This window comes from Amaranthus tricolor, chromosome 9 (genome assembly GCF_026212465.1).
Source record: "Amaranthus tricolor cultivar Red isolate AtriRed21 chromosome 9, ASM2621246v1, whole genome shotgun sequence".
NCBI lineage: Eukaryota > Viridiplantae > Streptophyta > Magnoliopsida > Caryophyllales > Amaranthaceae > Amaranthus > Amaranthus tricolor.
In genome coordinates, this window is record NC_080055.1 from 25858149 (window position 1) to 25879360 (window position 21212).

General features: G+C 34.1%; 1 protein-coding gene across 1 annotated transcript in view; it reads left to right on the plus strand.

The window, feature by feature from the left end:
- Positions 1–21212, plus strand: part of LOC130824073 (187-kDa microtubule-associated protein AIR9) — a 39419-nt gene that overhangs the window by 11829 nt on the left and 6378 nt on the right. The window contains exons 9-31 of the mRNA XM_057688957.1: positions 88–187; positions 291–392; positions 2707–2933; positions 3045–3159; positions 5587–5707; positions 6111–6286; positions 10989–11124; positions 11359–11459; positions 11547–11594; positions 12076–12260; positions 12350–12467; positions 12768–12895; positions 14580–14748; positions 15298–15416; positions 15622–15790; positions 16562–16646; positions 16731–16804; positions 16870–16989; positions 18096–18291; positions 18391–18512; positions 18817–19024; positions 19423–19496; positions 20634–20772. Coding sequence (XP_057544940.1) covers positions 88–187; positions 291–392; positions 2707–2933; positions 3045–3159; positions 5587–5707; positions 6111–6286; positions 10989–11124; positions 11359–11459; positions 11547–11594; positions 12076–12260; positions 12350–12467; positions 12768–12895; positions 14580–14748; positions 15298–15416; positions 15622–15790; positions 16562–16646; positions 16731–16804; positions 16870–16989; positions 18096–18291; positions 18391–18512; positions 18817–19024; positions 19423–19496; positions 20634–20772 — 3032 coding nt within the window. The remainder of the gene's footprint in view (positions 1–87; positions 188–290; positions 393–2706; positions 2934–3044; positions 3160–5586; positions 5708–6110; positions 6287–10988; positions 11125–11358; positions 11460–11546; positions 11595–12075; positions 12261–12349; positions 12468–12767; positions 12896–14579; positions 14749–15297; positions 15417–15621; positions 15791–16561; positions 16647–16730; positions 16805–16869; positions 16990–18095; positions 18292–18390; positions 18513–18816; positions 19025–19422; positions 19497–20633; positions 20773–21212) is intronic.

Genomic DNA, 21212 nt, shown 5'->3' on the forward strand with positions numbered 1-21212 from the left:
TCTGTCTATTTTTTCACTGTATTTTTCTCTTTTGGCTTCTCATATGCTTGTCATGCGTCATGACTTTGGTTCCCTCGCATGGTGCAGCATTTAAGAATTGAGGAGAACCCGATTCTCCGGATGCCTCATTTAGAAGCGGCATCCATTTTACTTGTTGGTCCTACTTTAAAGAAGTTCAATGATAGAGGTCCGTGCTTTCCCTTCTTCACCAAATTTCTTAATTTTAAGAAATTGATTGCTATGGTCAATAAGATTCTCAATGAGTTTAGTTCTTCTACTCATTGATTCAGATCTGTCTAAGGAAGAAATGGCAATTGCTAAACATTACCCTGCACATACTGCTCTTTGTATTAAAGATGGCTGGGAATTCTGCTCCCCAGACCGTGCTACAGGTTGGTTTTCTAAGGTATATGGTCATTTGTTGATTCATTTATATTTCTAATAAACGTATTGCGAAGCTAGTAAGCGGTGATGTAATCTCACGTTAGACAGTTTTAAAATTATCAATAAAAGATTTCTTTTGCATTTCTGGTGATGGAAAACAGTCTTTAATGTGAAAGGATGATCTATAGTGCGCTTCTATTGGCATCTTTATTCCCTTCAAATCAATGAAAAGTGTTCTTGTTTATAGAATTTATCTTGCTTAAAAAAAATTGGAATACATTGTTTATAAGTTTAAAAACCCGCAAATATATAATAATTTCACGTATTATGTAAGAAACTACATCAACAACTCTGTTTCTTACAGATTATGTGCAATGTGTCAGAGGATGATGAACCTGGATATATTTGGCTTTGGAAAATTTCTCTAAGTGGTCTGAGCCATTTCTTCTAACTTGAACAGATTGGAGTTTCGTAATTTTTTTTAATAAGTTGACTAAGCTTGCCCAGCTACTCTCCCTTTTCTTTGGATTTAACATTTCCACAATCAATATTGAAATCTTTATATTCTTACTAAAATTTCCTTTGCAAAATAGCCACACTTAATTGTGTATTTGTGGTTTCGGTATTAGTAATAACCAAGTTTTTAAAGCATGAATATAAAGAACAGAAACCATTGGCGTCCCCTGCTGCATCGTCATCATTCCAGATGTTAGTATTAGAAACGTAGATGGAAAATAAAGCCACAATCTTGATTAGTAGATGATATGATATGATTTTCATGAGGGATGGAAGAAATTTCAAGGCTGAAGAACAGATCAAACAGTTGATTTTGGGAAGGCCAGCATAGGAGTATGTTTGTATTTTGGGAGGTTAAGTAAAGCCTGTTGCTTCTTGGATTTGTAAGGGTTTCTTTGAGATGCTTTAATCTTTTGGTTTTCCTTAAGTTTTTAATTGTCTATAACTCATTTTTCTTCTTTTGGCATTGTGTAAAGGAGTCCAATTGGATATCCTCAAATTTAGCACAGTGGCTCCAAAATGTCACTGAATACGCATAATGATTTCTGAATTTATGCAGTTTGTTTCTCTCTCTCTATGTCTCAACATTAAACTAAAAACCGTGAAAGTTATACTTATAAGGGCACATATGATGTTATGAGTATTAAAGAGGTAAATACGAGTATTTAAAGGGTAATTTAGTGTTAGAACCCAAGCTGTCAATATTTACGCGCATACCCTCTTAGTACTTGTTATATATATATATATATATTATAGAGACTGCATACAAATATTGCATGGAAAAGTGTGAAAACCATTTTTAAGGTATATATGAGTATTTAAGGGTACTTTCACTTGTCACCAATCCTAGAAATAGAGGATCTAATATTTTTTACACAAATCCTATTGATGACGGCGTGCAAACCCTTTTATTGCTCATTTGTACCCCTTGGTTTTCACGCGTTCGTTCTTCTCTCAAGCAGTCTGTCCATCTATCTGTATATATATGTGTGTGTGTGTGTGTGAGTGTGTGTATACACACATAGATTTAGAAGCAAGATTCGGGGAAAACAATTAAAATGGTGAAAACCGAAAACCAAACTGAAATATACATGTGGCGATGTTTGTGTTAATTTATGTACACCTTTTAAGCATGTATAGACACCTTTTAGAAAATGTCCGGTTATTTACAAAATTGCCACCCAAATATTCACACTTTTTAAGCTTGTTTGTACACCTGTTTTCATTTTTCACCACATTAAGTAGTTTCACACGATGCAAATCCCACACACACGCGCGCGCGCACACACACATACATATATATATATATATAGGAAGAAGTTCAAGTGAAAACCATCCTTATATGAGAACCGTGAGAACCAATCTGCCTGATAAAAAAATGTTACTTTTTTACTACAAAGGTGTTAGTTTTAGGCAAAAAAGTGTTACTTTTTTTAAAAACAAGATGACACTTTTAGGCAAATAAGTGTTACTTTAAGAAATATATGTTGTCCATAACTTAAATTTTGTTTTCTCCATTGTGTTTGGGTGAATTTATTTAGTTTTACAGCTTCATACTTTTTTTCAGCTTAACCTTCTTTGTTATATAAGTAACATAACAAATATTGGGAAATGTTACACCTATTTTAGTATTTCTTTTTTGGAGTTATTTGTTGCTTAAGAATTGATTGCTTTCAATATTTTGTTCTCATTATATGTTATATGATAAGAAGATAAATTCCTATAAAAGAAAAAAAAGGAGAAAGTACATGATCTGTAGTCACCACCATTGCCTTTTGTTGACTAATTTTCTATGTCCTTTCCCAGACTCAACTTTTGATTTCCTCATGGAGCATTGGAAGGAGCAGCTGCCCCCAGGCTTTCAGCTCAAGGAAGCATCAATTGATCTTCCTTTTGAAGAAGATGCTTGTCGCTGTCACTTTATTTTCCTACAGAACCATGGGAATGACTTGCACTTGGTTCTAAAATACCAATGGTATGTAGGAGAGGGGGTTCTTTCAACCTTTAAAGCTATCTCTGGTGCCATTTCTGAGGTAACGAGCTTTGCTCTTCCACGCTTTTATGATTCGATTGAAATCTTTGACCTGCAAACGACATCTAATTGCTTTCATTTGATCACTGATTCATTGGGTCTCCACTGGCAGGTGTATAGTCCAAAGCACGATGATGTCAACAAGTATTTGAAAGTTGAATGCATCCCTGTATTAGGGGAGATTGAATATCCACCAATATTCGCAATTTCTTCACTGGTTTCTCCTGGTATGTCGCTGAATATATATCAATCTAGGAAAAAATTCAATATATTGCTTCTCTCGTTCTTTGTTGGCAAAGTTGCCATTGTGCCTTATGCTTTTTTACGTTGCATTTTCCCTCACTCCGCATGAGCTCTCTGATTAAGAAATATTAAGGGGATCAGGGGGTTAAATTTCGGAAGAACGATCAATTGGAAAAAATTTTCTGTTGAAAGGACTTGCTAGTTGCTACAAGTACAACTATTAACCAGGTTATAGATGTTTGCGATGACAAGCAGCTCCAAGAAATGAAAAAAGGTAACTAAGGGAATGGAGATGAGCATTTAGATGAATTGTCGTACCTCTGATGAGCATTACTTTTTCTTTGATGAAATTTGTACCTTTGAAGAACATTGTAAACATTTATTAAAAGAGCAACAATAGCAGCACGAAGAGTAGCTAAGTATTCAGAAGCCAGAGGTGGTAGACTATTAGTAGTGCAACAAGCTTACAAGTATTAGCTGCATTGATAGTTTAGTGATATGAATATTCTAGTCCTTTAAACTTGAGTAGTAAATTTTTTGATTTTAAGGAACTAACTATGCAATGAAGAACACACTTTAGATCAACTATTGGCTGCATTGATAGTTTAGATTTATGGTTATGCCTAGTCCTTCAAACTTGAGTAGCGTTTTCTTGATTGTAAGGAACTAACTATGCAATGAAGAACATCAACATTGAATTTAAATCAGCTGCAGGTTGGAGAAATCTACAACAAAACAAGGTTTTAAATTCATGCCCATTTTGCTCAGAATTTGTTAATCTGCACAAAATGTAACTATGCAAACAACCAGCACCCTGCAATAAACCATTACCATAGTTCAATGCCAACAATTATTTTTCTTTTAAGTTACGATATAGAAATGTTGTGGGCAGGTACAATAAACTAAACAAGCTGAATCTTATCCATCAAAAGCAGCACTAGTTTTAAATTATCGGACATAAGATTCACAAAGGGATCCAAGAACACAACACCACTTATTTGCACAAATTGTATTGTAACAGATGCACCAAAAATGAACAATAATCCAAAAATCTTATATATATGTGCTCTGTATTGGTAGCAGAACTCAGGAAATTTCCATTGCAAGAAGTTCAAGATTAAATGTTCATTGCCAAATTTTAGGTGAAAAGAGCATTGACATTAAATTAGTGTATTTGACCAGTTTTAGCTTATTGAGCAATAGAAAATCAAGTTTGATAAAAAAGTGATTGATATTACGGAATGTACAAAATCCCCTAACTTTAAACTATTGCTAGTTTTGAAAACATATAACTTTTGAGTTCTTCATATCCATGTTTTAGATTACTGATGCCCTCGTAGATTCATGTCATCCCGTTTCTTTATTAGTTTTCTTGTCCCCTTTTATTCTGTAGGTGGGTCTACTTATTTTCTTTTATAAGTCTTTTCTCTCATGTAGCTACGTCTTCGTATCTTTCTCGAGTCGGGGGACTCCTTTGGCCGCGCTCTCCTCCAAGGGTATGAGTTGCCGCCGTCCTTCTGTCCTCAGACCCTGTCCATACTTTTCTATGAGCGGGATATACTGGGTTGGATGATGATGATGATAAATTTTGAGTTCTAATATATAGAGAACTTGTGGTTATATACTGAGTACTGACAAGTTTGAAATTTATGCTATTTCCTTACGACATTTTTCACGCATTTGTGGCTTTGAGCGTTCTCAACTTCCTTCATCTCCCGTGCCTTTACAGACCTGTTGGTTTCATAATTCGTATGCTGTCTTTTAAAATCTTGTATTTGTGTTACGTGGACATTCACGTATGTTTTTCCAATAGTATACTCACTACTAATATTATTTCCCTTCCAAAAATGAAGGTGAATAATTACATATCGTTATATCTCGTAGGCTCAGTTTTACTGTATGCCAATGGAGTTTTAAACAGAAATTTTGTTTCTTGGAGATGGAGTCTGTCTGGTTCAAAAACAGACGAGCCTACTCTGATTTTTGTTCTTTCTGTATCAGTTGTGTTTGTAATTGTATTCGTGGAAGAGGGTAGCTGTATTTTATTTACCTTTGTTCTTTTAGGATGAGTACTCTGCTTTTAGTTGGCTATTTGTGTTAGTTACCTTCTGAAGTGTAATTTGAATCAAGATGAATTTCTGAGAAGAGCATGAGCAGTTGTCAAACAATGTTCAACAGACATGTTGCATGTTGGTGATACATGTAACTCAATTTGAATTGTCTTGCTCTTGATCATTATTGTTGATTTTTTCTCAGTCAAATAGTTTTCAAGGAAAATTATTGTTGATCTATAGTGAGTTGTGATGACTATTTCTTATCATTGGAGCAAACCTGGAAAATGATCATTAAACTAGGATTTTTCAAAAATCCAATGTCACTAATTTTGCTCATTTAATCTGTTATGTTTGAAGGAACTGGATGTCCAAAGGTTTTGAACCTTGACGTGCGCGGTGACCTTGTTGAGGGAAATGTCATCAGGGGCTGTGCTGAGGTGGCATGGTGTGGTGGGACCCCAGGAAAAGGTGTTTCCAGGTGAATGTCATCTGTATTGTTGTTTTGATGATCCATAATTCAGTTACATGCATTGATCTATTTTGTTTTTTGGAGATAGTTACATCAAAGCCCAAAAATTCTTTCATAACTCCCAATAAGAGAGAAGATCGTGTTCAGTTAAATAAAGGGGTAGCTTGTGTTGATTTTGGAACAGGATGATGCCAGTTCAATGTTTATAAATATGTGATATATTTCTTGTAGCTAAAGTTTAACCATCATTTCATGACAGCTGCAATGTGACACCATGAATACATTTTTATCTTTCTGTTCCATATTTAAACTTTTGTGAGGCAGAAATATTATTGTCAAACCTTTAAATAGAAGTGGGCTTCTTTGCAATGTCATGGAAGTTAAATCTTATAAAAAAATTCACAATCTGTAGTTGGTTACGGAGAAAATGGAACAGCATCCCTGTGGTCATTTCAGGAGCTGAAGATGATGAATATCAGTTGACTATGGATGATGTTGATTCAAGTTTAGTTTTTATGTACACACCAGTGACAAGTGAAGGTACCAAAGGAGAGCCTCAATATGCAATCACTGATTATGTAAAAGCGGGTACATGAAGCTTCTAACTCTTATCTCACCTACAATTTCTTTTCATTTTATGGCCTTTCTGCCTTGTGCAGCTGGATTGTACCATTGTTAGATCAAACGAAATTTGATCCGATATTAAAAATGGAAACGAAAATGAAAAACGATAATTTAAAGTTTTGGAAATATAGGAATCCAGATTCAATCTAATGTAACTCAAATGAATGAATCATTATGTTATAAGCATAAACATAAATTTTGTGTATAGTGTAACCATAGAAGCGCAAACGTGAAATAGGTTACAATTGAAGAGAAAAAGAAAAGATAGAAAGAAAATAAACTGAACCCTAAATCAACTTAAAAGAAAGTAGAGAAAACGAGGAGAAAGAAAATTTTCAGTACAAGTCGATTTCATCTTTACTTTTAGTATTTAAATTTTTCTGAAAATTTACTTGTATTTATCTTTCTCTTCTCCATGGCTTTCTTCTTCAACTTTTTTTCTTGTTCTTTCTCTCTCTTCGATAGTTTGCATGTGCCTTGGATTTGAGGCAGCCTTCTGTATGTTTCGATAGAGAGAATTGGAGGAAAAGAAAGGGGAAGAAATTTGAAAGGGTTGAGGATCTCTTGTTTGGATAACAAGAAGGGAGAGGAGGAAATTGAAGGGAAGGAGTTTGGAGGAAAACATGGATAAATTTTGTTAAGAACACAATCTCTAATAAAGTGGAAAGATTTAGAGGGAAACACTCATTTTCTTTCTTTTCCCCTTCCTTTTTCCTTCGAAACAAACAAGGTAGACTTTCCCTCCTTACTCTTTCTCTTCCTTCCCTTCCTCTTCCCCTTCTCTTCCTTTATTTTTTCTCCTAATTTGCTATCCAAATAGTGTTAAAAGAAGTTACATGGGGTTATTAGTGTAGATGGTGTAACACCCCGTCCCCTCAGACCGCTGGTGACTACTCATGGAGACTGTAGACTGGCCCCACAGACCAACACAAGTGTTTTCAGCGCCCTTTGGCCTCACTCGTGCGCACCCAGAAAACTTTCCAGGAGGTCACCCATCCTAAGATTGCTTCCCACCAAGCACGCTTAACTGTGGAGTTCTTAGCAAATGGGCTCCCATGAAAAGATGATGCATCTTGTTGATATGAGTAGTCTATCAATCCTTTTCAAATCGCAGTCCGGGGTATCACAGATGGTCCTATGTTATAGAGAAGTATTAAAGACAACTTTGACTATAAAAGCTGCGAAGTTTTTTACTCCTTCAAGGACAATTTAAGTCACGAGTATTTAGTTTTTCTATTACTTTGCTATGATCTCATCTTTTTATTTTCTAAACCTAATCTTTTTCTTTTTTCTATGTTATTTTTTTTTACCTTTTTGCTTTACTTAACTTTATTTTCAATTCAGTTTTTTCTTTATCTTTTCTTTTACTCTTCTCTCATTTTGAGTGTAATATTATTTGTCGTTGTCGAAACTCTAAATGAACATTTATCGTTTCCGTTTTTGTTTCTCATATTTGGTCGAACTTTGTTTCGTTTAACATTGAGTATGACATTAGATTTTTAAAATTTTTTGTTATAGATTTTATTCTACCACGATTCCCTTAGGTGCATTTACTTGGTATTATCTAGTTGGTAATGCTATTCATTAATATAGTCCGTAAGTACTAACATGTGATGAAGAAAGAAACAAAGTGGGTAGGAGCAGTGGGTGTTGGGTATGGGTAACTTAATTTAATCGGAAAACATTGAAGGAATCAGAAACATCAAGTTACTTTTTTTCTTCTTTCTCACTTCTTTCTCTACCCTTCGGTACAATCTGTTCGAAACATGATTCAGGTTACAATTCGTGTTTTGTGTAATTGTGTATGGTACTTTGAATAGCTTTTTCAAGAAAATCTACCTTAATTCTTTCCTCTCCTTGTTGTTAATACAATGCTTCTCTTTGCTGTACCATGATGCATGGATGCGATGAAAAGAGTAGAATTTAAATCCTTTGTTAGTATTATGAATTTATGATATTTAGATACTGTTAATTCTACAAGTTAAGGTACATATCCGGTGAACATGTTGCTTGGGGTTGGCTGGGTGAAAAAAGCTTTTTTTTTTCTCGAATGTTGGCGATTTCTTCAAAATCCTAGGCGCAAGTGACGGGAGAAGGTGAGGCACTTTCCAAAAGCCTCACGAAGCTGAAAATGAAGCTGAAGCGTTGCGACATACAAGGCGTGCTTAAATCAAGGCGTAAAATTCAAAAATCCTAAAATTTATAATGTTATTTGGTGTGCGCCTTTTACTCAAAAGCACGCCAAGAAGGTACAACGCTGCAACATATTGCGCGTTAGTATGCCTTACACTTATTAAAACTAAGTTCCTGTACATCTTTGTAGTTTCTTAATTTATCTACTTATTTGAGGTACAACTTCAAATTAATTTTTATTCAAGAAAAGTTTTTAAAATTTATTGCCGAGTGTTTTTGCAAGGAAACAAACTCATATTTTAAGTTGCAAGGTATTCTTTCTTTTTGAGCAAACCTTTGGGTACCTGTGAGCTATCTTGTCCTTTAAAGCTTAACAAAATAGTGGGAGTTGTCTAGTAGGAAATTTAGTTTTCAAGTGCTTGGAGCTATATGAAGAGATTGAATTCATATCCCTTTTCAATGTTTTGAGGGGGCATTTGGTACATTGTTTGTATTAGTACTAGGTTTGGTTTTGGAATCATTCAAACCTATACTCGCTCAGTCCTGATAGATTTGATCAAAGAGAAAGAAGGTGAATTTTAGAAACAAAATGGATATTGGTAATAAATGAAGAGAGATAATGAATTGTGTGGATGAAATTAAAAGAGAATTAAAATGTATGGATAAGATTCAAAGAAAATGGTGTGCCATTGTCCAAAAATAGAAATGATGCAAAATGAATGGGACAAATTAAAATAGCAATTGATGCAAAATGAGTGGTACAGAGGGAGTACTTGTTTTCAGTTTATCAATTTCATAAATTGATTTTTAAGACACCTGTTTCAAATACCCACAAGGTATGGGGTTCCCATAGAGTCATCAGTAGGAGGTGGCTTGGTGGGTTTTAGCCAAAACATACCTATGGATTAAAATTTTTTTATAACGTATATCCATATTTCAAAACATTCTACATAATCTTCACCATCAAGTTCATCAAACTATTGATTCCCATGTCAAAATGAAACCCTGTTGGTCACTAATATTCCATTCAGCTGACCACCAAGACTTCCACCACAACTTCATTCACCTACATTGGCCACAAGTTGAATCGTGCACGACAAGTGTTTGGCAAGGAGGTGGAGTAGCATTAGAAGAGGTATTCTACAAAATCAATTGGGGTAAAAGAATTGTCATCTATAATCTTTCCATGTCAAGAAATTAATTGTGGAGTGAGAACTCCCACTGGTGGATGAGTTTGGTTATTTTAGTTATCATAGTGATGTTGTTTGATAGGTTTCAATAGTACATTCATAGAAAAACCGATGTTGAAATGGAGAATAATTAAGGTGTCGATTCCACAAAATATTGTCTGTATCATCATATTGTGGAAATATTGTAAAATTTATGATTTTGCCAAGACTAAATTATAGTCTGAGACAACCACAAACCTTGATCGTGAAAGTTGTTTAGTGAAACCATGATAAAATCTGTATTTTTGAATTACGATAGGGATATGAGGAGAGATAAAATGGGATTGAGATTTGACTTTTCAATTAAAATTTACCACATTAGCTGAAGGTGTGGTCCATTCTCGAGGGATTTAAAGATTTTTAGTTCTTAGGGATTTAAAGGTAGGGGGGCACATGGCCGTTGAAGTAATGAGATAGTTATATACTCAACAGGCTCCTTAAGTGTCATTACTCATCTCTGATTTGTCGGTTTAGAATCCTACCCCATACCTCATATTAAATACTAAAGAGAAAACCCCTAACTAGGTTTGCATTGTATAGTGTTTTAGCCACTCTTTATATACATCACATATGAAGTGGCAGACATAATTAAAATTTTGATGACCACGATATTAATCATGTGACACTTTACTCCAATTGCATTTTCACATTTTTTTTCTCTTTTAGTTGTTTTTGAGTAGTTGATGTGGATTCAATAATATGCATAATCTGTTTATTGTTGGAAGGAATAGATCTAACATGGGTAATGTACATTTGTTACCAAGGCACTCACTTAATTAACATCCTTTTTTATTAGCAATGAGTTGACTATCAGTCAAGAGTTTACACAACTCTATTCATCTTATTGGAAGTACGGAGTAGCTTTCTTAAGTGAGTGTAGGCATAGATTGTGGGTTTGTTAATTGTTAATATGTTACCAATTTACCATAATCTTTAAAGTTCAATGATGTAGAAAGGCGCTGTGCTTGTTGACATTTGTGTATCATAATCATAATGTGATCTATCTTCTAGGGTCAATGACCATTCAAGTTTAAATCGGCATTCTATGATTCAGTGCTTGCAAAATTTTACTCCGCATAGTTGTTGAAAGTTATTTGATAACTGAATACTATTAACATGCGGTATTCAATTTTAAATTTACTTAATTGATGCTTTTTACTGGCTGGTTATATTTCAGTAACTGTTGGTGATATAAACAATAGCTATGAAGTTTATATTATTATCCTACTGCCTTACTCATCCTCGAAAGATAATGATAGTTATTCTGTATGAAGTAATTTACAAAGATCATTTTTAATGGTCAGCTCCTCCATCAGTCTCCAATTTGCGAATAATTGGAGATTTTGTTGAGGGCAACACCATCAAGGGTTCCGGAGATTACTTTGGAGGAAGAGAAGGCCCGAGCAAGTATGTTTGGCTGCGTGAGAACAATGACACAGGGTTAGTTTTCATCTATGGTCCTTTTCTGCTCTTCTGACATGAAGTAAATTATCTCTAGACAAGCATCTATGGTAGCACATTTGATATATGTGGTGCTGCTATGATTCATTTCTCATTATTTTGGGTCAGATGTGCGAACTTGGCACTTAAGGAGCCTGTTGAGTATATAACTATCTCTTTTTTTGGTCAGTAATGAAGTATAATTAGCTTTTATATCTTGTTTATTGTTTCCAGAGTTCTTGAATTGGTCTTAAATGGAGCTGCTGACTATACCTTGACGCGGGAAGATGTTGGCAGTCGTGTGGTTTTTACATATATTCCTGTGAATTTCGAAGGTTTGCTATCTGTCTATTGCTCTATTACAGACGGGTTAATGTTTACACGTAAGTGGTCCTTCTTTCTAATATCTGTGTCAATTACAGGCAAAGAAGGGGAATCTGCATCTGTGTTTTCTGATATGATAAGACAAGGTAATGTTCAAATTTCTTATTGATGTTTTTTGTTCTACTTATAGCTTCAGCGACGGGGAGAAGGGTACTATTTATCCTCTTCCTATATTTGATCTATGTACCCATTGAAAAATATGATACTTTTTTTCTCTAGGGATTTTTCAGAGGGATTTTGCTACTTCCTGTATCCCAATATAAGTTGATATTCTTTTAAATGCTCGTCTAGTAGGAAAGCTTTGTGAAAATTCTTTTCTATTACATTTAGTTACATGTGAAGAAGTACATTTTAAGGTCCAAAGGGCTGGAAAGTACATCTAAGATAAGTTGTTGGACATGCCATAAATGGAAAATGCACAAGACAATTTGGGATGAGGGGAGTCTTTGAAATTAGTCTGGCAGTTTCAGATACAAGGATGTATAAGCTGCTTATTCATTTGATAAAGCGGATGAATTAGTTGTTTTTATGAAATCTATGAAGCATTTTGTTATGTTTTTACTGCAGCACCCCCAAAAGTAACAAATACAAGAATAATTGGTGAATTAAGAGAGGGAAGTAAGATTACTGTGAGTGGTACAGTCACTGGAGGAACAGAAGGCGCAAGCAGAGTTCAATGGTTTAAATCAAGTTCATTAACTTTATTTGGGGAGGATGGTCTTGAAGCGTTGAGCATGTCCAAGATTGCAAAGGTGGGATGTATGGTTGATCAAAGTTGCATATAATACAATCTATTTCTTTCATGTGCTTATGTTTGTTTCCACATCTTATACATGTGCAGGCGTTTCGGATACCATTGGGTGCAGTTGGCAGCTATATTGTCGCAAAATTCACTCCTATGACGCCTGATGGTGAAGCGGGTGAACCAGCATACGTAGTATCAGAGAAGACCGTTGAGAGTATGTGTATATTTAAAAGTTTGTAACATTTGATAACTATATCCTCATTTAGCTTGTTGATGATAGTGTTCAAATAGTAGTTTATACAATCATGAATGTGTTACTTACAAAGCTGTAAGCTACAATATGGCAAACAAAGTGTGAACTCAAGTTGCTAATGATGGTTTTTCTTTTAGATTAATTTTTAGCACTGAAGTGAAATTTTGGTCCCTTTAATTAATGATGTTTGTGGAAGGGAAAATGATTTTTATTCCCCTGCCAGTTAAGAACTTGTGCTAATTCATGTATAACAAATTGCAGCTCTCCCTCCCAGTCTGAATTTCTTGTCAGTCACTGGTGATTATGCAGAGGGAGAAATGTTGACAGCATCCTATGGTTATATAGGAGGTCATGAAGGAAGAAGCATGTATAATTGGTATCTTCATGAGGTAATACTTTTACCGTGGTTAGATGCTGATGCTCATTGTCCATATCAAATAAGTGATGCCAATTAAATTATAATATAAATATGTCACTTTCTTTAGAATTTTCTCTGGGAAACCCGAATGGTTGGATTTTACTGTAGCTTGAAATTTCCCTGCAAGAAGGATGTATTTACTGCACTCAGCTACCTAGTGAAACTAAGCTTACTAGCTTGCCTCCTGGGAAAGGAATCAAAAGAGAAAAATTACGTATGAGTTAGCTTGTGATGTCCATTTAAACTGAATGAATTCTAGCTCACTGTCTAAGAATACTATAGGTATGAATTGGTTGATAATGATGATGAGGGAAGTCGAAGTACAAGTTGTCTAGCCTAATCTTTTAAGATTCTCTTATCACAGTGTTTTTAATCAATAAATCTTACAGTTATACTTAAATTGGGGTGCTCTTGTACAAAATAAGATATTATGTTACAACGTTATAGACTAAGTACCATCAATATATATATATATGTGTGTGTGTATATATATATATATGAAAACTTATAAGAAACTACCTTATCTATAGGTTTATTTGCAAAAAACTACCTGAAGTATTTTTTTTTTTGTAAAAAACTACCTAATGTAATATATTTCTCTACAAATGACTACCACTTAACAGAAAACGTTAATTGACCGTTAAGTTTGAGTGTTTGACCAATTTGAGCAGTTAAGTTGTCTATGTGGCAGTATCTCATTGGTCCTCGTATTTTTAAATAATTAAAAATTAAAACACATAAATTAACAAAAAAAATAAAAGATATTTGACGTTATTTTTCTTCATCATAACGATATTTTTTCAAAAAACGGACGTTGCTATTATCCTTATGGGGTAACCCTTTCGAAAATCTGGTCGGAAAAGTACTTATTTTCGAAAAAGTTACCCCATAAGGATAATCGCGACATTCGTTTTTTGAAAAGATATCATTATGATGGGTAAAAATGACGTTAAAAATCTTTTTCGGTTACGTGTCGGAAAATAGGCTTGTTTCTACCGGATTTCTAAGAGTTACCCCATAAGGGTAATTGCGACATCCGTTTTTGGAAAAATCATCGTTATGATGGGTAAAAATGACGTTAAATATCTTTTTCGGTTTACGTATCGGAAAATAGACAAATAAGTACTTGTTTCCACCGGATTTACGAAAGAGTTATCCCATAAGAGAAATCGCAACATCCCTTTTTTGAAAAAATATCATTATGATGGGTAAAAATGACGTCAAATATCTTTTTTTTTGTCAATTTATGTGTTCTAATTTTTAATTACTTAAAAATACGAGGACCAATAAGATCCTGCCACATAGACAACTTAACCTTTCAAATTGGTCAAACCCTCAAACTTAACGGTCAACTCACGTTTTCTGTTAAGTGGTAGTCATTTATAGAGAAATATATTACATTAGATAGTTTTTTGCAAAAAAAAAATACATAAGGTAGTTTTTTGCAAATAGACCTATATATAAGGTAGTTTCTTATAATTTTTTTCCATATATATATATACATATATATATGTATATCCCAAATCAATTTTGCTTATTGTGTTCTATTTTTTTTTGTGCACAGGGTAGTACCAAGACCTTCAAATTTTCTTATTTTATTGACACACTTTATTTAAATTATATTCTGTTATTGCTTACGTTTTCTGTACCTGTAGGATCAAAATGATTCAGGCACTTCAATTAGTGAAGTTTCAGGCCGCCTTCAGTACCAAATTCCCAAGGAAGCCATTGGTAAATTCATCTCCTTTAGATGTATACCTGTTCGAGATGATGGTATGATCGGTCAACCAAGAATTTGCATGGGACAAGAGCGTGTTCGTGCTGGTACTTGCCTCTGATCTTGCATTTTGCATTCTTTATGTGCTTTGCTGTGAACTATTGGGGAGACTTTTTGTGTGTGTGTGTGTGTGTGGGAGGGGGAGGAATGGGAGGGAATTTGTAGTATTCGGTAATCAGTATATATCCAAATTTTTTTGTTAGGTTAGTTATTTTTCACAAATATTTGGAAATATGTTTAATTTAAGCCACTTGTGATAAGCAATTTCACGAGCTTGCTTTTTTAGACTGGCAAATATTGGGGCTGGGGTGCTGTAGTACACCCAACGTGCCAACCTCCTCATTTTCTGTTTTTAAATAAAATTACTGTAAAAGTTTCAGTTCTATCAAAAACTCGTTGATAATGAATTTCATACTCACCAAAAATGTTAACTTATGCCCTTGAATAAAGGTATCTATTGATCATGAAGTTTTTCTTTTATAATTAAAAACTGACTATTTACCAACCAAAGTTACTGATTGGGGAATTATATACCTGAAAAGTTGGAAACTGTAGATGTGTACATTTTAATAGTTGACAATTGATATTTTTGACAGGAAACCCAAGGCTTGTCTCCTTGCAAATAGCCGGAAAATCTGTTGAAGGTTCAATGTTGGTAGCTGAGAAGCTATATTGGGGTGGTGAAGAGGGGGAGTCAGTTTTTCGCTGGTTTCGGGTATTGTTCATTTTGACTTTCTCTTTGGTCATAGAATTTGTTGTACGCTTGCATTTTTAAAAAAATGCATATTTATGTATACTTTTCTCGCTGTGGTCATGAAACTTGTAGCCTTATGACCTAGTATCATATTGGTTCCAATTTCTTTAGACCCCCATGCTCCTAAAGAGTTAAACGTTCCCTTAGCAAATTGAAATTTTTGCAGGGTGATTCAAGTGGGCAAAAGCTTGAAATCAGTGATGCTATCACTGCATCCTACACCCTTTCAGTTGATGATGTTGGGTGCTTTATTTCAGTGTCATGTGAACCAGTTAGAAGTGATTGGGCACGTGGTCCAGTAGTGCTTTCTGAACAACTTGGCCCAATAGTACCCGGTAAATTTCAAATACTTGGTAACTCTAAGTCTTTAGGTTGCACATTTGTATTGTTGAGAAATAGAGCTTCTTATTTGCTTGTCCAAATTCATATGCTCTCAAAAACATAACAATTGACTATACTTTGTCCTCTTTTTGAAATATATTTAGTGCCATTTGTTTCGGTGCCAGTAATGAATACATATTTTCTTCAGTTTTTAAAATTTTCCTCTATTCTTTTGTGCGCCCCTTGATATACTCCATCTGCTCCAAACTTTCTTAGTACTTTCTGTTTAAGTCTGCTCTTTAACATCTTGGCGCCTTTTCTTTTTTATTTTCACTTTCTGGTCTCCCTTGCTCCCCTATTGGATCTTGAGTCTGGGTTTTCTTTAAAATCACTTTCTCTCCCCCAGCTAAAAAGCAAAATGGTGCTTTTGCTTTCTATAGCCTCCTTTACTTGGTTACTTGGACCACAGCATCTACCAAGATTTTCGAGGAAAGAGGAAGTACCTTTTTAAAATTTATAATTGATGCTAGTCTTTTGGTCATGACTCATGATCATTTTTGTCTGAAGCTGTAAGTTTGACTCTCTTTCTAAAATTATTATTGTATTTTAACATTTCTCATCAATTTAATCTAATACTTGAGTGAAGGAAGCAAACACAATTGAGTATGATTTACTAGAAAGTATTTATTGGAAATCTTGGTAGTGTGAAAACGTAGCCATTTGTTTTAAATTGCCTAGTTTTTCTGACTACTCTTTCTTGATTTTATCAATTCTTGGACATTCAGGGCCTCCTTTATGTGAGGCACTCAAGTTTTCTGGATCAATGATGGAAGGGGAACGGTTAACCTTTATTGCATCATATAGTGGAGGGTGAGTTTTATAATTGGAAAATTGTATGCAAACTTTCACAAGTCTTTTTCTGGAATCTGAAATCACCTTTACCAAGTATTGCAGGGTCAAAGGCGACTGTTGTAGTGAGTGGTTTAGGGTACAAAACAATGGTCACAAGGAGAAACTATGTGCTAATGGTGAGTAAAGTCTTTGCAGGGTTTATAAAGAGATAGATGGTTATCTTAACGCTGTCACGATGCAGATTTTTTGGATTTAACTCTCGAAGATGTTGCATCTCGCATTGAGGTAACTTTCACTCCGGTTCGTAATGACGGAGCAAGAGGAAATCCGCAGAGTACTGTATCTGATATTATAATGCCTGGTAGGTGTTTTGTTTTCACAGATTTTCAGAACAGTTTTCTGTTTTCAAGTGATTCATTATATAACACTCCGTCTTATATATATATATATATATATATATATATATATATATATATATATATATATATATAGGAAGAAGTTCCAGTGAGAACCAATCTGCCTAATAAAAATGTGTTACTTTTTTACAGAAAATGTGTTACTATTGGACAAAAAAATGTTACTTTTGTTTTAAAAAAATAGCTGGTACTTTTTAGCATAAAGTGTTACTTTTAGCACAAAAATATATTTTTCAAAAAAACAAATATAATAAAAAGTAACACTTTTTTTCTGAAAAGTAACATCTTTTTACGTAAAAAGTAACACCTTTTTGATGAGTTTTTTTCTGAATTTTTTTCTTAAAGTAACACTTTTTTGCCTTAAAGTATCATTTTTTTTATTAAAAAAAGTAACACATTTTTGCCTAATAGTAACATCTTTTTAGTAAAAAAGTAACACGTTTTTGTAAGGCAGATTGGTTCTCACGGTTCTCATATAAGGATGGTTCTCACTGGAACTTCTTCCTATATATATATATATAATTGATTTATTGTAATGTAGTCAACTGTAACTTTGTGTTTGAAAATGTGGATCGATGGAGTGCGGCAGATCTTTGTGCTGCACGACAATTTTGATTTGAGTAGACTGGCTGTGTTTTGCAAAATGCCACTATGTTCCTAGTGGCTGGATTGGATTATGTAGAAGTCAAATGCATGTAATTTGCACATTCATTTTGATTACTTTGATCAAAATTTTTTGAATTATGTCTTTGTTGTGTTTCCTTCCTCTGGGATACTTAGATTTCTTGAATTAGAAAAGTATATTATATATTGTCTTCATCACCTTGTTTTTCATAAATGTTTTCATGGGAGATGAACAATACATGTGACCTATTGTATTGTGCCCCTATCACGACTTAGTGTATCTTGCCAATTGTATTAGCCTTGCTCAGTGATATGTGAATGTTACCTAGTTTTTATCAAAATCATTGAATGCATCATACTTTATTGTTGGTGGTGGTCTTCATTGGTTTTTCTGATGTTACTTTTTTGCACTAACCTTAAAAAACAGCTGATCCTGTGGGTTTAGAGCTTGTAATTCCCGATTGTCATGAGGCTGATATGGTACTTCCTCGTAAGAGGTACTTTGGTGGACATGAAGGTGACGGAGAATACATTTGGTATCGAACAAAGAATATGCTTCATGGACCCGACTTGAGTGGCATATCTGATGCTGATGAAAACATTACTGTTTGTGGTCGAAATTTGTAAGTTCACGTTATTTGAATATTTATATAATATGTCATATTCATCTTAGTGGTTAATGCTATTTTTAAAGTGATCTAATTGATAAGTTGATGTAACAGAACATACACACCGTGTCTGGATGATGTGGGGTCATATTTGGTGTTATATTGGCTTCCAATCCGTAAAGATGGAAAACCCGGAAAACCATTGGTTTCAATTTGTGATGATCCAGTTGCCCCAGGTAATAGTGGTTCACTCTTATTGTACTAGAAGTTTCTTTTGTAGACTATTCTAATGAGGATTGAATATGTTTTTTTTACTATGCCTCAAGATGATACGTGGCTGAGTTTTGATTTACTTGTATTCGCTTTGGGCGGGGGCAGGGGGAGTGTTTTCTTTTCTTTCTCTTCTAAATATCACATCTTGTAGGTGTTTCTGTTATTTGAGTTCTAAATCCTTTTTGTCATCTAATTACTTGTTTATGATATTGGTTATATGCAGCTTTCTCAGTACTTACTAATATATAATATGTTTGTCTTTGACAGCTTATCCAGTAGTAAAATATCTTCATGTGAAAGCCTTGAATTTGAGTACTTATGTGGGTGAAGGAGAATATTTTGGGGGACATGAAGGATCAAGTTTATTTAGCTGGTATAGAGTAACAGTTGATGGTACTATGACTTTGATAAATGGGGCTGATTCTCAAACTTATATAGTCACTGAATCAGATTACAATTGCCGTTTATTGTTCGGGTAAGTAGTTTCTCTCTCTCTTTTTTTTTTGTTTTTATTTTCTACATGATATTAGTAATATCTCAGTCCCTTTCCATGAAGGGGGCTTATATGTTTTGCCATTTTAGCTAATTACTTATTGCGAATGCAATTTCATGTTGTGATGGCTTCATGCTTTGTGTTCTTCTCATTGCTTTTTTGGAAATTATTATTTGCCCGCCAAAGAGGGGTTTGGGGGTCGTGTGTACGCAACCCATCCCTATGATATATCATCTGCAACATCATTTGCAACTTCACATGAATAAGTCCTAGACATGATTTAATAGGCCATTTTTATTTAATGGGTTGTGATTAAGTAGTCTTGTAATCTGCCAGTTTTTCCTTCTTTTTTTTTTGACATTTCTCTGTTCTTAAAACAGCTATACACCAGTTCGTTCAGATTTGGTTGTTGGAGAAATGAAGCTATCTGACCCAACAGAAATAATTCTGCCAGGTAAAACGGTTTTGGTTAAACCTTTAGGGCTTGTATAGTAAATTGGTTCTGCCTTTGTTCTCAAACTATTAGGATCTCTCTTCTCTGAATAGTGGAGCAACCAGCTGGTAGATGTAAGCAACTGTGGAGTAGTATATAATGATATATCATGAACTACATATTTCTTGTGCTGGTTTTTGTTTAGTTTGCATGTTAGGGAAGAAATAGTAAGATCTTTGATAAGATTAAAGCTTTTTCCTGTCTTAATTTTAAACTTGTCCTTTGACAATGTGTATTCTCAGAACAAAATTGACGACAAAAATACTGTCTTGTCTTAATTTTTGGGTACATACTTTTTATCCTAGGGTCGTGATGATTTCTCTAGCCCTGCTTTTGTGTATGGTGATACTCTGCTGTCTTTACCGATCCCTGGAATCATGTTTAAATTTGTCGTGGCTTCCTCTGATATTTTCATAGCTCCTTGGTTTCCATTTTCCTTCATTGTATTAATTCTTAGTCCCTCTGTCCCTTTGAAGTTGCTACAAGGGTACATGGTTGATTTATTAAATTTTTAGCAGAAGCATTTGAAAAAAACACAATGGAGGGAAGATATATGTGGTGGAGATGAAAAGAGGGAATGCATTTGTTAAATCCAATCATCTTGATTTAAAATTTTGTATTGCTTTCACATTTGTTTTAACTTGATTGTTTTACTTTTTTTTTAATTTTAACTTTGTTTTTCATTGTATGCAATTCTTTATTTCTTTTAATTATTCATGTGGCAAGCTATAAATAGATAGCTGCTCTGTGATTGTTGTAGACAATTTTATCCCATGTAGGGTCTGCTATCTCAAATTTCTTGTAGTTCAGTTTAGCCCGTCATTTTCACTCATATTTAGCTGTTTTAGATCTGATCACTTGAGTTAAGTCCAAATTGATTGGGGAGAACAGTTCTGTAGTCTTCATGTCTATTTTTTTGTCTGGAATTATATCTATCTTAAAAGCCATATTTGTTCTTATACTATAAATTATACTTCAGTTATATATGAGTATGGCTGATTACATTTACTTCTAAGCAAAATGTATGTAGTTCTTTCACAAGTTTGCTTTGCACACTTGTCTAATGTTGCATAATGAAAATTCTTGTCCTGTGTTTAGACCTATTACAAATTGAGATGGTTGCTCTCACCGGAAAAGCAATGGAAGGAGAAATGCTCACTGCTGTTGAAGTTATTCCCAATAGTGAAAGCCAACAAGACATTTGGGGCAAGTATAAGAAATATGTCAAATATATATGGTGAGGATAAGCAAATTTTTTACATCATATTATGTGTGGTATTGATTTCCTATATAATGAGAATCTGATAGTATTATGTCTCAACCAAATTCGCAATTTTTAGTACTTGGAAATTCTTAGTTAGATGCTCTGATCCATGTGAAGGACTACCTTTTCAACTTTTGTAGTAGTTTTGTTGAGGTTCGAATGATGTGACTACAGTTGATGCCTGCATAAGACTTACTCTAGTTAATTTTTTCAGTAACAAATATAAAAGCTCGTTCAATTCTTATAATATGACCAAATATTGATGGGTCTATATCAAGAAATTGAGTCAAAATATCATTATAAACCTTCATTTTATAGATAAATCAATGTATGGTTTGAGGGAACAATATTCACTTTGTCGATAAATTAAATCAAAAACGATGGGTCCACATTAAAAATTTGAGTCTAAATGT